The 18,314-nt window shown below is 49.7% G+C and overlaps 1 protein-coding gene across 1 annotated transcript in view; it reads right to left on the bottom strand.

The window, feature by feature from the left end:
* Positions 1-5,703: 5,703 nt before the first annotated feature.
* CD177 (CD177 molecule) overlaps positions 5,704-18,314 on the bottom strand; it is a 39,031-nt gene continuing 26,420 nt past the window's right edge. Inside the window, exons 3-10 of the mRNA XM_044257239.1 lie at positions 11,657-11,797; positions 11,018-11,203; positions 9,940-10,059; positions 9,636-9,764; positions 7,578-7,718; positions 6,714-6,902; positions 6,446-6,580; positions 5,704-6,189 (exon numbers count right to left, since the gene is read on the bottom strand). Of these exons, the coding sequence (XP_044113174.1) occupies positions 5,954-6,189; positions 6,446-6,580; positions 6,714-6,902; positions 7,578-7,718; positions 9,636-9,764; positions 9,940-10,059; positions 11,018-11,203; positions 11,657-11,797 (1,277 nt within the window). The 3' untranslated portion in view covers positions 5,704-5,953. The remainder of the gene's footprint in view (positions 6,190-6,445; positions 6,581-6,713; positions 6,903-7,577; positions 7,719-9,635; positions 9,765-9,939; positions 10,060-11,017; positions 11,204-11,656; positions 11,798-18,314) is intronic.

The following is an 18,314-nucleotide window of genomic DNA, read 5'->3' as shown; positions in this document are numbered from 1 at the left end:
ACTGGGAGATAATCTGGGGGTACTATCTTTCTTGATGATTCTGTTTCAAAGAGAAGGGTCCCATGTCCTTGAGAAAAACATCCCTGAGTTGTAAAGGGAGCAAGAGTCCTATTTGGATATTTTCAAGATGTACATACATCTTGAAGCGACAGAGAAAGCATTTACTTACAACTACGTATTTCCTAAAGAAAATACTCCTGAAAGGAGGGCAGGGGTCTCTCTCTCTTTTTGCTCCAGAGAAAACTCATTTTTCTTTCTTTCTCAATTTGTATTTACCCTTTCAGGGGTGACTGCAGGAAAGAAGTGGTGTGTCCTGTCAAATGCTACAAAACTAGCCTGAGGAGCACCTGGCAGGATGTGATGACCTTGGTAAAAGCAACTTTAGCAGAAGGTGAAGATAGAGAGACAGATGGGTGAGTGGAAGGAAGAAATGTATCCAGACAATGGAAGATGCTTGTCTGAGAAGAGAACAGGCAGAACAAGGAATGCAAAATCAATGAAGTGATTTTTCCCCCCAATGATTGGCTTCAGAGGATGTGTAAGATGGGGACACAGCCAACACAGATGGGGGAGTGGAAGGCTGGCAGGGCACAAGACTACCTCAGCCACCATTACCCTGAGAAGCACCATCTTGGGGAATCTCTTAGGGAAGTGGCCATCTTAGTTTCTATGAAGTTCAAGTCTACAGAAAAAATAACAGTGAAGGTTCAGGGTCAGGGCTCAGCCTGGTCAGAGTCAGGAACAGGTTATGAGAAGATATTCATGGTCAGAATGTGGGCTTGGGTGGGGCGGGAGCTTGTGATCAGATTAGAGGTCAGTGTCCAGAGGACAGAGGCCAATCCTCAGATAATATAAACCTGAACTTCACTCCATCTCTTCCTACTCTGTTTCTCCTTCTCCATTCTGTAAGTTTCTTTTGCTCCTATATTTCATTTTTCTTTCTCCCTTTTCTTCTCTTTCTCCCTCACTTGAGACAAGAAAGGGGTTAAGAAAAATTGTCTCCCTCACCCTCACTTTTGCAACTCATGCCCGCAGAATTTAAACAGCTTTAAAAGTTGGTTCTTGGGGCGCCTGGGTGGCTCAGTGGGTTAAAGCCTCTGCCTTTGGCTCGGGTCATGATCCCAGGGTCCTGGGATTGAGCCCCGCATCAGGCTCTCTGCTCAGCAGGGGGCCTGCTTCCTCCTCTCTCTGCCTGCCTCTCTGCCTACTTGTGATCTCTGTCTGTCAAATAAACAAACAAAATCTTAAAAAAAAAAAGTTAGTTCTTTGTTGATTGAAATTGACTTTAGACCCAACATGAATAATTTAGCAATAGTTTAGAAAGCAAATGAACATAATCTGGCCCAAGTCTCTGCAAATAAGTAAAATCTAAATTCCAATTTCTTTGTCTTCTGGAGTAGCCCACAGTTGATTTTTTTTTTTTTTTGCAATGGATAAGTTACTTGAATTCAATTTTTAAATCTTATAACTGGTTTCATAAATAAAATTGGGCAAAAACCTTACTTCCTGTAAGGGGAAATCAGACTTGACTAATCCTCATGCTGGAGCTAAAAGAAGGAGAACTGCATGGTTTTTAAGTGCAGATACATTTGAATATCAAAATTGAATATCAAAATTGTCAGGGCAGTAAATGATAGGCCATAGAGGAAATAGCCATAACATAAAAAGGACAAACCATTAAAAACCCAAAAGAATTATGCTAGAAATTAACCCTAGCCTTCTTCCACCAAAGTCTTCCAGTTGGAAATATCAAAATCTTCTAAAATAACTCCTGGGTGATTATATTTAGGAATTAATGACAGTGAGAGCATCTGTTTCAAACCCAGAATACTTTTTATGCAGTATCTTACAATCTCCAATAGGAGAATCACAGTGCAGAACTCCAGGTTTTAGAGAAAATCCATGTCTCCCTGTGCAGATATTGATTTGGAAATGGTATTCTGGCTTGTCACTGGGCCTGGGTCAATCTGGATGCCAGGTGCACTGGATTAAATTTTTGTCCCACCCCAAAATTTGTATGTTGAAACCCTAATCCCAGTGTGATGGTTGATGCTTGGACTTTGGGAGGTAATTAGGTCATAGGGTGGAGTTCTCGTGAATGGGATTAGTGCCTGTGGTAGTCAGGGTTCTCCAAAAAGACAGGACCAATAGGATGTATATCGATATACATAGAGAGATTTATGATGAGGAATTGGTTCATGCGATTATGGAGGCTAAGAACTCCCATGATCTGCTGTCTGCAAGCTGGAGACCCAGGGAGGCAGGTGATGTCATTCTTTTCTTTTCTTTCTTTCTTTCTTTCTTTCTTTCTTTCTTTCTTTCTTTCTTTCTTTCTTTCTGAGTATGTGAGTGAATGGGGTGGAGGGGCAGAGGGAGAAGGAGAGAGAGAGAGAATCTCAAGCAGGCTCCATGCTCAGCATGGAGCCTGATATGGGGCTCAACTCACAAGCCTGAGATCATGCCCTGAGGTGAAATCAAGGCCAGATGCTTAACCAGTGGAGCCACCCATGCACCCCAAGGTGGTATCATTCTTCAGGCCTAAGAACTAGGGAGCCAGTGACATAAATCCCAGTCCAAATCTGAAGTCCAGAGAACGAGAGGGCTGATGTCCAAGGGCAGGAGAAGACAGATGATCCAGCTCAAGCAGAGGGCAAGTCCCTCCTTCCTCCACCTTTTTGTTCTATTTAGGCCCTCAAAGGGTTGGAAGAGGTCTACTGGATTGGTGCAGGCCATCTTTGCCCAGTGTACCAATTCAAATGCTATTCTCTTCTGGAAACAGCCTCACAGAAGCACCCAGAAATAACATTTTACTAGCTATGTGGTCATCTCTGAAGATAAAAATCAACCATTAGATCCCCCTTATAGGAAGCAGCCAGAGCTGCTTACCTTTCCTTTGGCCATGTGAAGGCACAGTGAGAAGTCTGCTGTCTGCAGCCCACAAGACAGCATCCTGATCTTGGACTCCCAGCCTCCAAAACTGTAAGAAATAAACTTCACTTACTGATAAGCCATGGTATTTTGTTGTAGAAGGCCAAACTGACAAAGTCACCTGGCCAGAAACACCAAGGACATTGTGTCCCGAACTGCACATCACATACTGGGTGCAAACTAGCAAACCATGACACTGGGCATGCACAGCAGCAGCCACCATTCACGGAAAAGAAATGTATGGGGTTAGATTCAAGCAGGGATAGAAGAGACAGGGGTATGCCTCAGCAGATGGCTGGGATGCCCATGGCACCTGCTCCTGGTGCATCTCTCTCCACTTACACCTATGAGCTTCCCTGTGATCTGTTTACAGAGAAAGGAAACAACAGGCCAGGTGTATGGACTGATCAGTATGATGGGCTGGCACCAGGCAGCAGGCAGATGCTGGTTAGGACTGCACCCATGTGGCCCTGAAAAAGCAATGCAGGGAAATCCTTCAGGTGGTGAAACTTCAGAGTACCACCTTGCGGAAAAGAGAGATGTCCTTAGGTCCGCTTATGCATATGTACCCCATATGAGCCACTGTTCAAGGACTTGGAAAGAATAAAAGTAGAAAGAAAAAAAAAGAAAAGAATGAAAGTATAAAATGAAGACAGGGAGGGTGTGGCTGGTCCTCAGGGGTTAGGCACAGAACGTGAAGATGTTTGTGGCTCCCACTCATGCCCACCAGAATGCAGGCACTGAGGAATGGCCATGTGAACAGGTGTGGAAGCTCAAAGTGTTTACAACAAATAGGCTAACTCTCCGCAAGGCCAACCTGGCCATTGACTGTACTTGGTGCCCAAACCAACAGAGGCAGAGGCCAATGCTAATCCCATCATGGTGCGGTTCTATAGCCCTATAGCAGGTGTGGAAGCTCTAAGTGTTTACAACATATAGGCTAACTCTCCACAAGGCCAACCTGGCCGTTGACTGTACTTGGTGCCCAAACCAACAGAGGCAGAGGCCAGTGCTAATCCCATCATGGTGCCATTCTATAGCGTTCTATAGTCCTGTCATGGATAGGACTGAGCTTTAGCCTCACAGGGTTAGACACATACTATGGGTTCCTATTCACCCTCCTTGTATACCCAATGCTTCTGTCAACACTGCCATTTGGAAACTCAGAAAATGTCTTTTCTAGTGCCATGATATCCCATGAGGTGGTGAGGTCATTAACTCATAGCCATGGAGCTCAGTGATCTTCCCAGGTGCTCCACGACACAGAGACAGTTGGCTTATTGGAGTGATGGAAAGGCCCTTGAAGGCTTACGAGGGCACCAGTGAGAGAGGGTACCCTGGCATCCATCAGGAATGTACATCTCAGACCAGCAGTCAGTCTATTGTGTCACATCCCCCACAGCCAGAATGCAGGAGGTCCATGAGACAAGAGGTGAATAAGGGAGAGCGACTCCCACAACTGCATACTCCCACCGAGAGCCCACTTAAAGAATTCTTGCTTCTTGGGATTGGGGTAGGTGAGGAACCCCTTGCAGCTCTAATCAACTGGAAGCCATGCCTACAGCCCAGACATTTTGTGCTTCTCCACACGTTGAAGAGGAGGGGCATTCTGCTGATGGCCAGATGGAATGTGACCGCCGAAGGGGGTTGGGTCACTGGGTCAGGGAGGACTATGTTTGGAAGCCAGGTGACACGTCAGGGGTACATCTTCATATTTCCAAGGCCAGTGGCCCTGCTCCATGGAAAACAGCAGACACTCAATAAATATCATCAAATACCCACACCTCCTAGGAATGAAGATTTCTGTCCCATGACAATTTTCTTAAACTAGGTGTTGGCAGGTAGTAAGCCAATATGGAATGGGTGGAGAAAGGAGCACCCTTCCACACAAGGAACTTTGCAGCTTGGTTTTTACATTATTTCCTGTCCCCATCTTCCTTTCACAGTGCATATCAAGAACTGGCTGTCTACTGCCTTGAGCCTCTGACTCACTGTCATCAGCACACCATGTTGCTGTGATTAAGTAACAGATGGGAATTGTGTGTCCTTTATACTGAGGACTCCAGTTTTCATCCGGACAAGGGGAAGGGGTGGATGTGAGGAGCAAGAGGGTAGACTGGGCTGGGCACTGGACTTCCTTCTCCCCCTGTTTCCCACTATGGGCGGCAGATCTATGGGGCTGCATCATGGGACTGCCTGCCCTCCAGCTGGGTTCAAGTCAAGTCAAGAGGAACCCCAACAGGAGACCAGAAGAAGGACACTGAGTAAGACCGGGGTGCTCGCTCCCCAGCTCCTTCCTTATGGGGCTGGGTGGCTTTCTCAGCCTGGGATCAGAGCATGTAGCAGGCAGCCCTCTGAAAACCTCCCCACACACCTTTCCCCCTACAGATTCTAGTAATGGTGAGGATTTTTCCTCTCCCTTCTCAGGCCTTGGATGATCACAGAGACCCAAGGAGATCAGCCTCAGGCACTGCAAACTTTCTATGTCAAATTTCTCAGGTAGGATGAGTCCCCCTTTGTACTGGGGCCCTGATAGCTAAGAGGAAAACCTCATCAGTGGTACACCACCACATCAGGTCATGGTGGTATCCACATACCTCTGGCCCAAGCATCCTGAAGGCTCTGCTACCTCTAAGCTGGAATGGGGACATGCACCAGAACAATGAAGGAATGTCCTGAGATGGACTCCTTGTCCTGAGAGGTTCCTCCTCTCCCTGCAACAGATCTGAGTGTGTCCTGCCCTCCCCTGCACACAGAGAAACCCCAGCATCCAGGGAAAGGACGATGTCTTTATTATCAGACACATGTGGCCACTCCTGATCTCTCCCAGAGGTCAAGTTCAGCTTTCCCCAGTTGCTTCTGTATGTTGTTATCAGGACATTGAAGTATATGGCTGTGCCTGCAGATGATGATTCTCAGAGAGGGCAAGGAAATAATTTAGTGGCCAAAGCTGTTTGGATTATGAGGTGAGAAGAAAGGCTGGGTAGGGCGTCAGCAAGGAGCTAAGAATCATAGGGAAATGGGGTCAGCAGTGAGGTATCTCACACCAGAGGGCTAGGGATAGCCCAAGCCCCACCACCCAAGCCAGTAAGGGCACAGGGGCCGCTCCATCTTGGAGAATAAGGTTCTTATTCTCAGTCACCGGCTCTTCCTCAGAGTTCTCAGTCACCGAGAAGACCCCGATTTTCCGTTTATGGTTCAGCAAGGAGCTGGAAGCTTGGGTCACACAGCCCTGAATATACAAGTTGGAGTAGACCCCACCTAGAGAGTGAGTCAGAGAGGTTTCAAAGGACAGCATGCCTAAAGCCCCAAGACCCAGGAACCCCCAATCCCCCAACCCCCTCAGACCGGGAGACTGTGTTTAGTCCTCTCCTCTCTTAGACACCTAGAAATCTGAGTCCCCAAGCCACCCCACCCTCAAACCCTTGAGTCAGGGCCTCAAGTACCCTCCCACCCCAGAACCAGTGAATCCAGGCCCCCAACCTTGCATTCTTGGGACCCGGCCATCAGCACTCACCTTCCTGGATCTTAATGTAACCATTGTAACAATGAGTGGTGCCAGTGGGGCACATAATATTTTCTGGGTTTTCTGGGCAGGATCCAAAGAGACTCACACAGACGGGACACTGCAAGTTTCCTGGGGCAGGAGCAGCTGCAAAGTAGAGGGAAGGCTGGGGTGCACAGCTCTGCTCCTAGCAGGAGCCACCCTCCTCGGTCCCCAAAGTCTCTGTGTCTCCCCATCTCTTGGTGTCCCCGGTCCCACCCAACCCACTGGGCTTCCATACCCAGACGAGGGAGAGACTTTAACAGGACGTCGGTATTGCTGGCCCTGTTGCACCTGTTGGAGGAGCAGAAATGGGCATAGGAGGCCACCAGCACTCCGGGGGGGCCCGAGTGTACGGTGATGGTCAGGGCATCCTGTGTCTTCCCCTTGCTGCTGCAGCCTTTGCTTCCCACTATGATTGATTTTTGTCCTGTGGGTTGGGGGGCAAGACAGCAAAAGCTGAGCTGGAGGAGTGGGGCTCTGATGATCAGAGGCAGGAGACGGAACCCCCTGATGCTCAGCAGGCAGGTGGAGAGTGAGTGCAGGTGCCTGGTTTCTAGATCACAGGGCACACTGAGGGTAGGGGGAAGGCCAGGGCGAGAGTCAGCTCTGCCATTAATCAGTTCTGCTGCAAATACAACACTTGATCAGGACAGCCTCCCTGGAGCACCCACTTTCAAATGGGAACCCTCTAATTCTCCCTACCTCCTTTCCCTGGCAGGGTTGCTCTCAGCTTCACATCCGCATCTTCCTCTGTTTTGTTTTTTTTTTGTTTCCCCACTGGTGTGTAAAGCCAGAGGAAGGAAGATGCAAGGGGTCCGCAGTGCCTAAAATAGTGCCTGGCACATGGCGGGAGCTCAGTGGGCTTATACTCTGTGCCAGCTCTGTTCTTGGCCCTCCCTCGCACAGACTACAACAACCGCCCAGCAAGGTAGGTGCTGGCACTGCTGTCATTTCACCTGTTTCCAGAAGGGCAAACCAAGGAGGGCAAAAGAAGGAGGAAGTCCTGAACTTAGAATCTGAGGCATCAGGGGAAACTGGCAGGAAATTCAGGGGACAGGAACCAGGGTGGGGACACTTGGGACCCCGAATGCAGCCCACGTACCTACATCAACGAGCAGAAGGGTCTCCTGACACACCTCCCCAACGTTACAAAACTCGTAGTGATCTGTGTTCCACTCACGGGGTATCTGAGACATGGTTTGATCGCTGTACAGTGTGACCCCCCGCTGACAGGTCAGAAAACCTAAGGAGAAGAAGTTGGTGTGTAAGGGTCTGTGTAAGCCAGGGAATCAGCCATGTCCATCCCTCTGGTTCCCATGCGTGGGAAGGCGGCTGCATTCTTGGGTCACTCTCCAGCTCACCTGGCCACAGAGTCCCTCAATCTCAGATTAGAAGGGACCTTGGAAGTCAGGGTGCCATCCCCATTCTTTACCCCGTTTTTGTCTGAACACTTACAGGAGCCTTTCCCAAGGGTCCTTGAGGAAGGCCCCTCCTCCCTTTGGGTATGACAGGCACAATGGCTCTTCTTTGGCCTAAGTTAAACTCTACTTGCCCTCTCTGGTACTCAGGGCCCTCATCTGGAGGAGGTAGTCAGTCTGCCACTATATATATGGACATCTATAGATATATATATCAATATATGTATCTATATATAGATATATACCTAAAATATATATAGATCTATAAGTCTATAAATCTATATAAATATATTTATATTAATATTATATTAATATATAATATTATTAAAATTATATAAATATATAATATTATTATATAAATATATATTTTATATTATATTAATTATATATTATATTATATAACATATGATTATATAACACATAATTGTATAATATAATTATGTTATATCATATTATATATTATATTATATAAATATATAATTTATATTATATAATTATATTATTAATTACTATAATTAATTATATTATATTAATGATATCATATAGTTATATCTTTATATAATGTTATATAAATATATAATCTATAAATATAAAAAAATCTATAAAATATATATCAACCCTAAACATATATATGTGTGTGTATATATATGCATTTATTTATTTGAGAGAGAGGAGGGAGAGGGGCAGAGGGAGAGGAAGAGACAGGAACCCAAGCAGACTCCACAGCTGAGTGTGGAGCCTGACGTGGGGCTGGATCCCACAACCCTGAGATCACCACCCAAGTCAAAGCCAACAGCTGGACGTTCAACCCACTGCACCAGCCAGGCACCCCCACCATTTATTTCTTTGAACTGAGAAACCCTATGTTCCTGACCAAAATACACAAACGCCTAGTTCACACTGAGCATCTACTATGTGCCAGGCTGTGGTGGCTGCTTTCCATGGACTAGCTCATGTAGGCCTCCCAGGGGACTCCCCTCACCCAGGTTACCTCATTTCCTCACAGCAGCCTCCAGCATAGGTGGCTTAATGATCACCCCAATGTCAAGTTGGGAAACAGAGGCAGAGGACTTGTGTAGGAGCTTGCCCCACATCCTAGCCCTGGTGACTGGCAGAGTTGAGCTCGGAATACAGGTGTTCCCGCTCCCTGGGGCGGGTGCTGACCATCCTCAGCTACTACAAAATGTGCGAACTTCACCAAAGGCCCCAGGAGGGAGGCCTGCTCATCTACCCTCCTGCACCCCTGCTCTGCAGATGACACAACCGCCCTTTGTCTGTCTTGCTCAACGGCCCCTCCTGTCTTGCAGCTGCCCAAGAAAACTATTGCTGGAACTCCGGACAATCGCCTTTGCCTCAGTTTGCACCCATCAGGAAATCCTGTGGCTTCATCTGCAAAACACTGCCAGGACCTTGCAGGCTTCCCACCTGTCTCCACTGCTTCCCCCAGGGCAGAGGTGCTGGAACTCAACCTGCTTCCCCTGATTTCCTGCCCCCGCCCGCAGCAGCCAAGGGGGAATCCTTGTAAGAGGGTAAGTCCATTCAGGTCTCTCCTCTGCTTGGAAGCCTCTAGAAGGTTCCCCATCCCTCTCAGCATGAAATTCCTAGTCCTTAAACTCTGCCGCCAAAGGCCCACAGATCTGACCTTAATAAACCTTCAGATTCCTCAAGGCTCCTCCTAGCGCACCCCCCCCCAACCCCAGGTGCTTCTAGTGCGCTGATACTCACTGCTACTAGATACTCACTGTTCATTGATACTCTAGGGCTGCAGTCCTCACTCATTTCGATGGGCCCGATTTTCTGAGTCCCATTGAGCAGGTTGCAGCCTGCTTGGGCCGTGCATCCTCGGACTCTCAGAATGCTGGAGATATTCCCTGTGGACAGGGGCGGGGGGTGGATGGAAGGGAGGGAGGGAGACGCTGCTGGAACCACCTCGCCCCCCGGGGGGCCACCCTCCTCAGGCCCCAGATCTTGGTCCTCAGATCCCTCCTCCCACTGCTTCAGCACCCCACTTCCCATGGCCCACAGGGACCTCCTGTCCTGGCTCACCTCCCCTGAGCTGTATTTCCCCCTGGTAGCAATGTGTGCTCCCGGCCGGGCACATCAGCTCTGTGGCAGACTCACAGTCTTCTGTAGACAAGCAGACTGGACACTGCAGGGAGCCTGGGTCTGGGGAGGTGAGGCAACGGCTCTGGATTTGGATGGGGGCCTGCTCTCCACCACCCCCCACCCCCTGCTTTGCTGATCCCGAGAGACAACCTCCCCAGTCTCCCATAGATGTGCCCTCCTTGGCCCCTCCCTTGCAGGCACACCAGGGAATCAGGGACAGGTGGCAACGGAGAGAGCAAGGGGTGGGGCAAGGAATAGGAGAAGCCCTGAGGGACACCTGAGCCTGGAGACAGGATGGGGTGCAGTGGGGGAGAGGTGCCCCAGGAGGAACCAGTGGATTCGCCCACAGGTCCCAAGAAACAGTCCAAGAACTGTAGACCCTCGTGTTCACAAACTATTCCAAAGAGTAGAGAAGCACAAATGTTGCCCCAAACCTGATTTGGGGTACCAGACAAGGACAGTACAGTCAATGATACTGTACCAGGGTTGTGTGGACATATGGGAGCTACACTGGTGGTGAGCCTCTAGAAGGTTCCCCATCCCTCTCAGCATGAACAACACAGAGAGTTGTCCAATCACTTTTGCACACCTGAAACTAATGTCACATTGTGTATCAACTAGACTCAAATAAAAAAAAATTTTAAGTTACAGGCTAATTTCACTTTGGAAGAGGAACTGCCAAAACCCTAAATAAAACATGAGTGAATTGAATTCTAAATAGAAGAAGAAGAAAAAGGAGGAAGAGGAGGAGGAGGAGGAGAAAGGAGCACACCCTGCGTGAGGGCCATGCCTGAGACTAAGCTAGGTAGTTGAACACCAGGAAATCGTGTGGTTTGCTGCTCCAGGACCGATAGAAGAAGGGGTGGTGAGGGAGAGAGCCCCAGACAGAGTGGACAGGGAGTTGGGAGGGCAGAGGAATCTAAGTGGAAGCTGCCTCTGTGTTCACTTCACTCCTCAGCCCCGCTGCTCCCCTGTGCCTGCCGGCCCCCTCTCTCCCCCAGCTCCTCCCACCCCATACCTGTGGTGGACGGCAGGGCCCAGAGTGGGAGGCTGGTGGACAGGCTGTTGCAGTTGTCTTTCTCCCGGCACACATGGGTGTAAGAGAGGATAGAGAGGCCAGGGCCTGCATTGTGCTCCCTGATGAGGACATCCTGATCCGCCGCTGGGGTGCAGCCCTTGGAGATCACCACATTCACTTGGGGTCCTGCACCAAAAGAGAATCAGGCTCTGGACTCCTGGGTCTGAGGGAGGAGGGGGCCGGGGACCTGGACTCCTGGGTCTGAGGGAGGAGGGGGCTGGGGACCTGGACTCCTGGGTCCAGGTCCTGGGAGGAGGCGGCTGGGTATTTCGACTCCTAGGTCTAAGGGAGGAGAGATGGGGGGAGTGGGGGGCTGGGTTTCTGAATCTGAGGGAGGAGGGGCAGGGATCGGGACTCCAGAGGCCTAGCAGGAGGGTCTGCAAAGTGGTCTGGGGTGAAGGGCTGGAAAGGTGAGTCGACACCCCCGGGGCTATTCCTGCTGAGGAGGAGACAGCTTCTTGGCTGAGGGGGGCAGGTCTTCCGAGTCCCTACACAGAGTACAGTAGGATTGGGCAGGGAAGGATGCCTCTCCTGGGAGAGGGTAGGAGTCAGGCCTGGGGCCCACAGGGCCCTGCTCACCGTTCTTGATGAGGATCAGCGTGTCCTGGCAACCCCAGCCATCCTCACATAACTCCTTGCCAGACGTCCACTTAAGGGGCAGTTCCGATATGCTCCTCACAGACTTATGCGTCCCCCATTGACAGATCAGGGCCTGCACTCCTGAGATGGGAAGAGAAATCCATCTGAGCCCATCCTCCAGGAAAAGGCCCTCCCAGGTCGGGGTCCCCACTCACGGGGCAGCATGAGGCTCGTGCCCAGGATAGCCAGCTGCAAGGCAGGGCTCATGGTCAGGGAGGCTGGAACTCTTGCTCCTGCTCTTGCTTCTGGGTACCCTGCCCTTTTATATCTTGCCAGGAAAGGGTGGGAGGGAGAGCCTTGATAAAGGAGGTCTGGGCCACCCTCTGAGTCTCACTGGATGGGAAATCCGGGTCTCCTCAATTTCCCCGGACCCAGTAGTCCAGGCTCCTGATGCCCAGCACTTAGAAATATGCCGGCCCCACTGGTCCAGCTCCCCGGCCCCCCTTTCCTTCTGAGCCCCACCTGGGGGGTACCCACCCCCACGCTCTTTCAGGGTAGTTTGGGAAAGCAGTTTCTTCAAGGCAGCCTGGCCACCTTCCGACCACAGGTGGAGATACTGGGGATATGGCTCAACCACCTGTGAGGACATTGTGTGGTGGACACTGGTTACCCCCTGCTCTGACCTCTGTCCACCACGGGTTCTTGCTTCTTACTTCACTTTCTTAAATTGCTTGCCTTTTTATTCCCATATTCCCCAATGCTCCCTCCTGTTTTCCCTTCCTCTTTTCCCCCCACTCCTAGCACAAGACCAGGCCCCAGAGTTTCCACCTCTGGGGAAACCCACCAGGGAGCTGAAGTTCCTTCTGGGGAGGAGTGGGGGGTGGTCATGGAAAGTGAGTCTCTATCAAAGACAGGTTATTCCTTGACAAAGCAGTTCCCTGAGGATATGCTAGAAAACCAGCTTCCTGGAAAAAGAGCATCAGCACAACATGCCTTGTGACAGGGGCCTTTGTCGGTGGTATAAAACTCCTGCCCCGTTAGACTTGGAGCTACCCATCATTTAACAATTGGCATGCAACATTTTGAAATATTTAACCATTGACTTTTGCAAGCCTGTACACACCAGCTCCAGCATGCTGGGGAGGAGAGGACCAGAGAAGAATAAAAATCTTGCTGGTGACTGTGGACCGACTAGTGCATGTAGGAGGAAGAGGAAGGTGGGGGTGGGTAATAGCAGCAGAGGAGAGACGGTGTAACTTACAGTTTCTTTTTGACATCTTTATACATTCTATGTTTGCAAATGTAAACGTTGCCCCACAGGCAGAGACACGATTCCCACCATGTCTACACTACTCGTAGGACACATAATGTGTACTCACTAAGTACTGATTGAACAAATGAATGAAAGATGGGGAAAGATGGGAACAGAGCCATCACTAGTATTTGCATAGGTCGTGCTCCATGGAAACACCTCTTCCTCCCCTATGAAGACCCTTGTTGCTGTGGAAATGGTGCCCTCTGGAGATGTACATGGCCTAAAGCAGTGTTTCTGGAAGAAGAGGAGAAGGAAGGGTAGACAAAGACACAAGGGTCATAGGTGGTCAGTGAAACATCTTGCTTTTAGTCCACAAATATTCACTGAGGCTGAGCTCTGTGCCAGACACCATCCCAGCTGCTGGGGGACTCCAGAGGACCAACAAGAATGAGGCCCAGCTTCTGTTGAGCTTACACCCAAGTGAGAGAGAGAGAGAGACAGACAGACTGATCAAACATGTAAGCATGCACACACGCACACACACACAAAAGGTGCTGGTGCTGGGCAGGGTGAAGACCAGGTGATGTGAAAGTGAGTGGGTGAACTGGATCAGGGCCGATTTCCTGGAGGAGGTGACCTGGGGGCTGAGAACAGAAGGCAAAGAAAGAGCTTGTCATGAAAGGCATGTGGGAAAGGCATTCCAGGCAGAGGAAGAGCAGGTGCAAAGGCCCTGAGGTGGGACCACTCCTGGCTTAGGTGAGGCTCAGAAAGCAAGCAGGTGGCTCAGCTGCAGAGAAGGAAGGGGGAAGAGATGGGTGTTGAGAATGGAGAGGCCGGCAGAGGCTTGGCAATGCAGGCCAGAGTCAGGATATTAAGAAACCTTCCTGGGAGTCTCACATATTTCAAGGGGCAAATGCAAGGCTGGGTGTGGAACTGTTTAGCAAAAAGGCTTACAGCTGTAGGTGTGTGAAACTCTGCTACCAGGCCGGATCTTGTTGCTTCCTGATTGTGTAGCCTTGTCACTCATTTCCCCTCTACCAACTGCCTCACTCTCTTCTGTAAAGTCAGTGGGATGATCATCGGCACCTCTTGGGTTGCTCACGACCCGGAAGCTCATGGACCCAGAGACTGGGTCCATTTGAGAAAGACCTTGCAGTGCAACCATGGGTATAGACGGTACTCTTCCCCTATACCAGAAAGACTGCGAGCCATTGATCGGGGTGGGGGGAGTTGGGCACTGGCCAAAGGTATAAGGCTCAGGCCTTGCAGGAATTCTTTGGATGATGGCTCTGGATGGACGTGAACCGCTGCCACGAAGGAGGTTGGCACTCCTGCATTGTCCTGTAACAGAGTTCAGAGGTACCTGGATCATCTGAGTTTCTATAGGACATCACACTGCTCCACTTCACTGAGGGACTTATATTATTTAAACAGACACAGTTGGGGCACCTGGGTGGCTTAGTGGGTTAAAGCCTCTGTCTTGGGCTCAGGTCATAATCTCAGGGTCCTGGGATCGAGCCCCGCATTGGGCTCTCTGCTCAGCGGGGAGCCTGCTTCCCTCCTCTCTCTCTCTGCCTGCCTCTCTGCCTAGTTGTGATCTCTGTCTGTCAAATAAATAAATAAAATCGTAAAAAAAAACAAACCAGACACAGTGAACAAGAGGTAGCAAGCACCCAAGATGATGCAGGAGTAAGACACGTGTGTTTCACAGGGTGGGCGACAAGCCCTCTATCATGTTGGTGTAAATCCTAGGGGCCCATAGGTCTAGGGAATGTCCCCAAACAGTAGTCCTCCTGTATGGGTGGAGGAGACTTTCCAAAGCCCCCGGTGGATGTCTGAAACTGTGGTAGCACCAAGCTCTGTATGTACCATGTGCCTTTCCTGTCCATACATATGTATGATAAAGTTCGATTTATACATAAGAGGCAGAAAGAGATGAATCATAATGACTAATAAAAAACAGACCAGTTGGGGCACCTGAGTGGCTCAGTGGGTTAAAGCCTCTGCCTTTGGCTCAGGTCATGATCCCAGGATCCTAGGATCAAGCCCCACATCAGGATCTCTGCTCGGCGGGGAGCCTGCTTCCCCCTCTCTCTGCCTGCCTCTCTGCCTACTTGTGATCTCCGTCAAATAAATAAATAAAATCTTAAACAGACCAGTTATAAGATACTATGATAAAATTTATGTGCATGTGGTGCATCTCTCTCTCAAAATGTCTTATTGTGCTGGACTCACCCTTTTTTGTGTGATGACATGAGATGACAAAACGTCTACCTTTTGGGGTGAAGGGAGGGGAATGACATAGGCCTGGTGACCTATGTTCAGTGACCATATGTCAGAAGAGGGATCATCTGCTTCCAGACCACGGCTTACTGAGGGGCAGGGAGGACAGCTGTACTCCTTCTGAGACAATCTGCTACACCTTTAGGGGAAAAGGTCCCTTGAGATTTGTGGGGGGGTCAGATGAAGCAAATTTTGACATGCTACTCCTACTCATTTCTGTGCAAACCCACAAGACTTCCAGGTTTTTTTTTTTATTGTTGTTTGTTTGTTTGTTTTTGTTTTTTAAGATTTTATTTGAGGGGCAGCCTGGGTGGCTCAGTATTAAACATCCACCTTCAGCTCAGGTCATGGTCCCAGGGTCCTGGGATTGAACCCTGCATCAGGCTCCCTGATTGGTGGGAAGCCTGCTTCTCCCTCTCTCACTCCTCCTGCTTGTTTCCTCTCTTGCTCCCTCTCTGTGTCAAATAAACAAAATCTTAAAAAAAATTTATTTGACAGAGAGTGATGGGAGGAGGGAGAGGGCACAAGCAGGAGGAGTGGGAGAGGGAGAAGCAGGCTCCCTGCTGAGCAGGGAGCGTGATGCAGGACTTTATCCCAGAACTCTGGGATCATGACCTGAGCTAAAGACAGAGAAGGCAGACACTTAACTGACTGAGCCACCCAGGCGCCCCAAGACTGCCAGTTTTGAGGAGATCCTACATTAGGAAGGGACTCAAATGAAAGGCACGTGACCCAACAGACCCAACATCTTGGAAAGCTTCTGTGACTTAAAGAGATAACAGGAAAATCACAGTGAGAAATTCAGGGTTTGGGAGGAAAGATATGTCTCTTTTTGCAAGTAACTATCTTCCATTTAGAAAGCAACTTCTGAGGCACCTGGGGGGCTCAGTCAGTTAAGCGTCTGCCTTCAGCTCATGTCGTGATCTCAGGGTCCTGGGATCGAGTCCTGCGTTGGCCTCCCTGCTTAGTGGGGAGCCTGCTTCTCCCTCTCACTCTGCCGCTGCCCCTTGCTCATGCTCTCTCTGTCAAATAAATAAATAAAATCCTTTTAAAAAGAAAGCAAGCAAGCAGCTCCTGGCTTCTTACTGTGTCCCTGGCAAGTCTGCATACTGGACTCTGGTCCACCAAGGGCATCCTGACCTGAGCTGCACATCACATGCTGGCTGCTGTCTGATCTGCCCAGCCACGACACTGGGTGGCCACACTGCATCCATCATCCAAGGGAAAAGTGCGTGGTGTGTATGGGCTAAGGTTCATGGGTCCAGAGGGCACAGGCAAGTGCCTCAGTAGGTGGCTCAGATGCCCATGGTGCCTCCTGTTGCTGCTTCTTCCTCTTGGTGCACCTGTGGGTTCATGGGGACACCCTGTGATCTGTTTCCAGAGAAGGGACAGAACAGGCCAGGTTTATGCACAGATCTGTACAGTGGGCTGGCGCCAGGCAGGGAGTAGCTGCTGTGTGAGCATCGCGTTCCTGTGGCCCTGAATGACTGATGCAGGGAAATCCTTCAGGTGGCTAAACACCTGAGGGCATCACAAGGGCCATGTTGTGGCAGTGGGTTGGCTGGAACCATGAACCACAGGTGGAAGTAAGCCTGCTATTTTCAAGAAGGGGTCTGCCTGAGAAGGGCTCCTCAAGAGGATGGGGTGCAGCTGGGACTGGGGTTGATCACAAGCCTTCCAGGTAGACGGGGTGGGTGTGGGCAACCAAGGGAGAGCCATGCCAAGCAGAAGCAACAAAGGGTAAAGCCAAGGAGGCAGGAAACGCCCGGGCACGTCTTGGGGATGGCTGCTGGGGGGTGCTGGCATGGGAAGGTGGGAGGGGGAGGGCTGCGCTGATTAAGCACCTGCAAAGCCAGATGGAGTCCTTGGCCTGTGTCCTGAGGGCAGGCAGCCATGGAGGAGTGCAGAGCAGGGAGGGACGCTCTGCCAGGGAAGCCTTCTGACTGCCCATCCCTTTTCCATTTGGACAGTCTCATCTTTCCGTGGCTCCTTTCCCTGTTTGCTCTCTGCGATCATCCAAAGGAACCAAATGACTCCCATTTTAAATATATCGTTTGTTGTGACAATATAAAACAAAGAGGAACACTGGGAACCCAGGTCAGGTTGCACACTGCACAAATGCTCTACACCTAGGGGATGCCATGCACTTCCTACACAACCTGTAGGAAAAGGCTCAACACTGAAACAGGGAAAGAAAGCTCCCTTGTACAAAAGGGACAGGAACACAAGGCCAGGAACATTTATGATGTGCTGCTAAATGTTTAACTGCTTCCCTGAGGGGAGAAATAAAAGCTCTGATTTGTAGGGTTTGCTGATTTCCACGGTGTAAATATTTCCACCACGCCTGGTTTCAAGCTACCACAATGTCTCGGAAGATGGAGTTGACAAGAAATGCCCCGTGGTAACTGTTACATGGTATTTTTACCACACAGATGCAACAGAAGTACATAAATACTCTCAAGAGCACAGGTAATACGAAAATGCACTAAGATCATGAGGAAGGGATGATTTTTAAGTGTTTGTTACCTTTGTCTTAATGAGATTTGGCTGCAACTTCACATAATTCCATTTTTAAAAAGATTTATTTATTTGTTTGACAGACAGAGATCACAAGTGGGCGGAGAGGCAGGCAGAGAGAAAGGAGGAAGCAGGCTCCCCGCTGAGCAGAGAGCCGATGTGGGTCGATACCAGGACCCTGGGAGCATGACCCGAGTGGAAGACAGAGGCTTTAACCCACTGAGCCACCCAGGCGCCCCACATAATTCAATTTTTAATAATGGTTGTATTTACTGTTTTTTAAAGATTTTATTTCACAGAGAGAGAGACAGAGAGAGTGAGAGAGGGAGCACAAGCAAGGGGACTGGGAGAGGGAGAGCAGGCTTCCCACTGAGCAGGTAGCCTGATAGAGGGCTTGATTCCAGGATCCTGAGATCATGACCTGAGCTGAAGGCAGACACTTAACCGACTGAGCCACCCCGGTATCCCAATAATGGTTGTGTTTAGCCACTGGCTTAAAAACTTCCTGAAAATTTAAACATTGTCTCATAAACCAAGCGGAGTTAGTTCCAGCACACCAGGTCCCATACCCCACAGCCACCAGGAAGTATGTAAATACGGGTT

The sequence above is a fragment of the Neovison vison genome, chromosome 7 (assembly GCF_020171115.1).
Source record: "Neovison vison isolate M4711 chromosome 7, ASM_NN_V1, whole genome shotgun sequence".
NCBI classification, from domain to species: domain Eukaryota; kingdom Metazoa; phylum Chordata; class Mammalia; order Carnivora; family Mustelidae; genus Neogale; species Neogale vison.
This window is presented reverse-complemented; position numbering and strand designations above follow the sequence as displayed.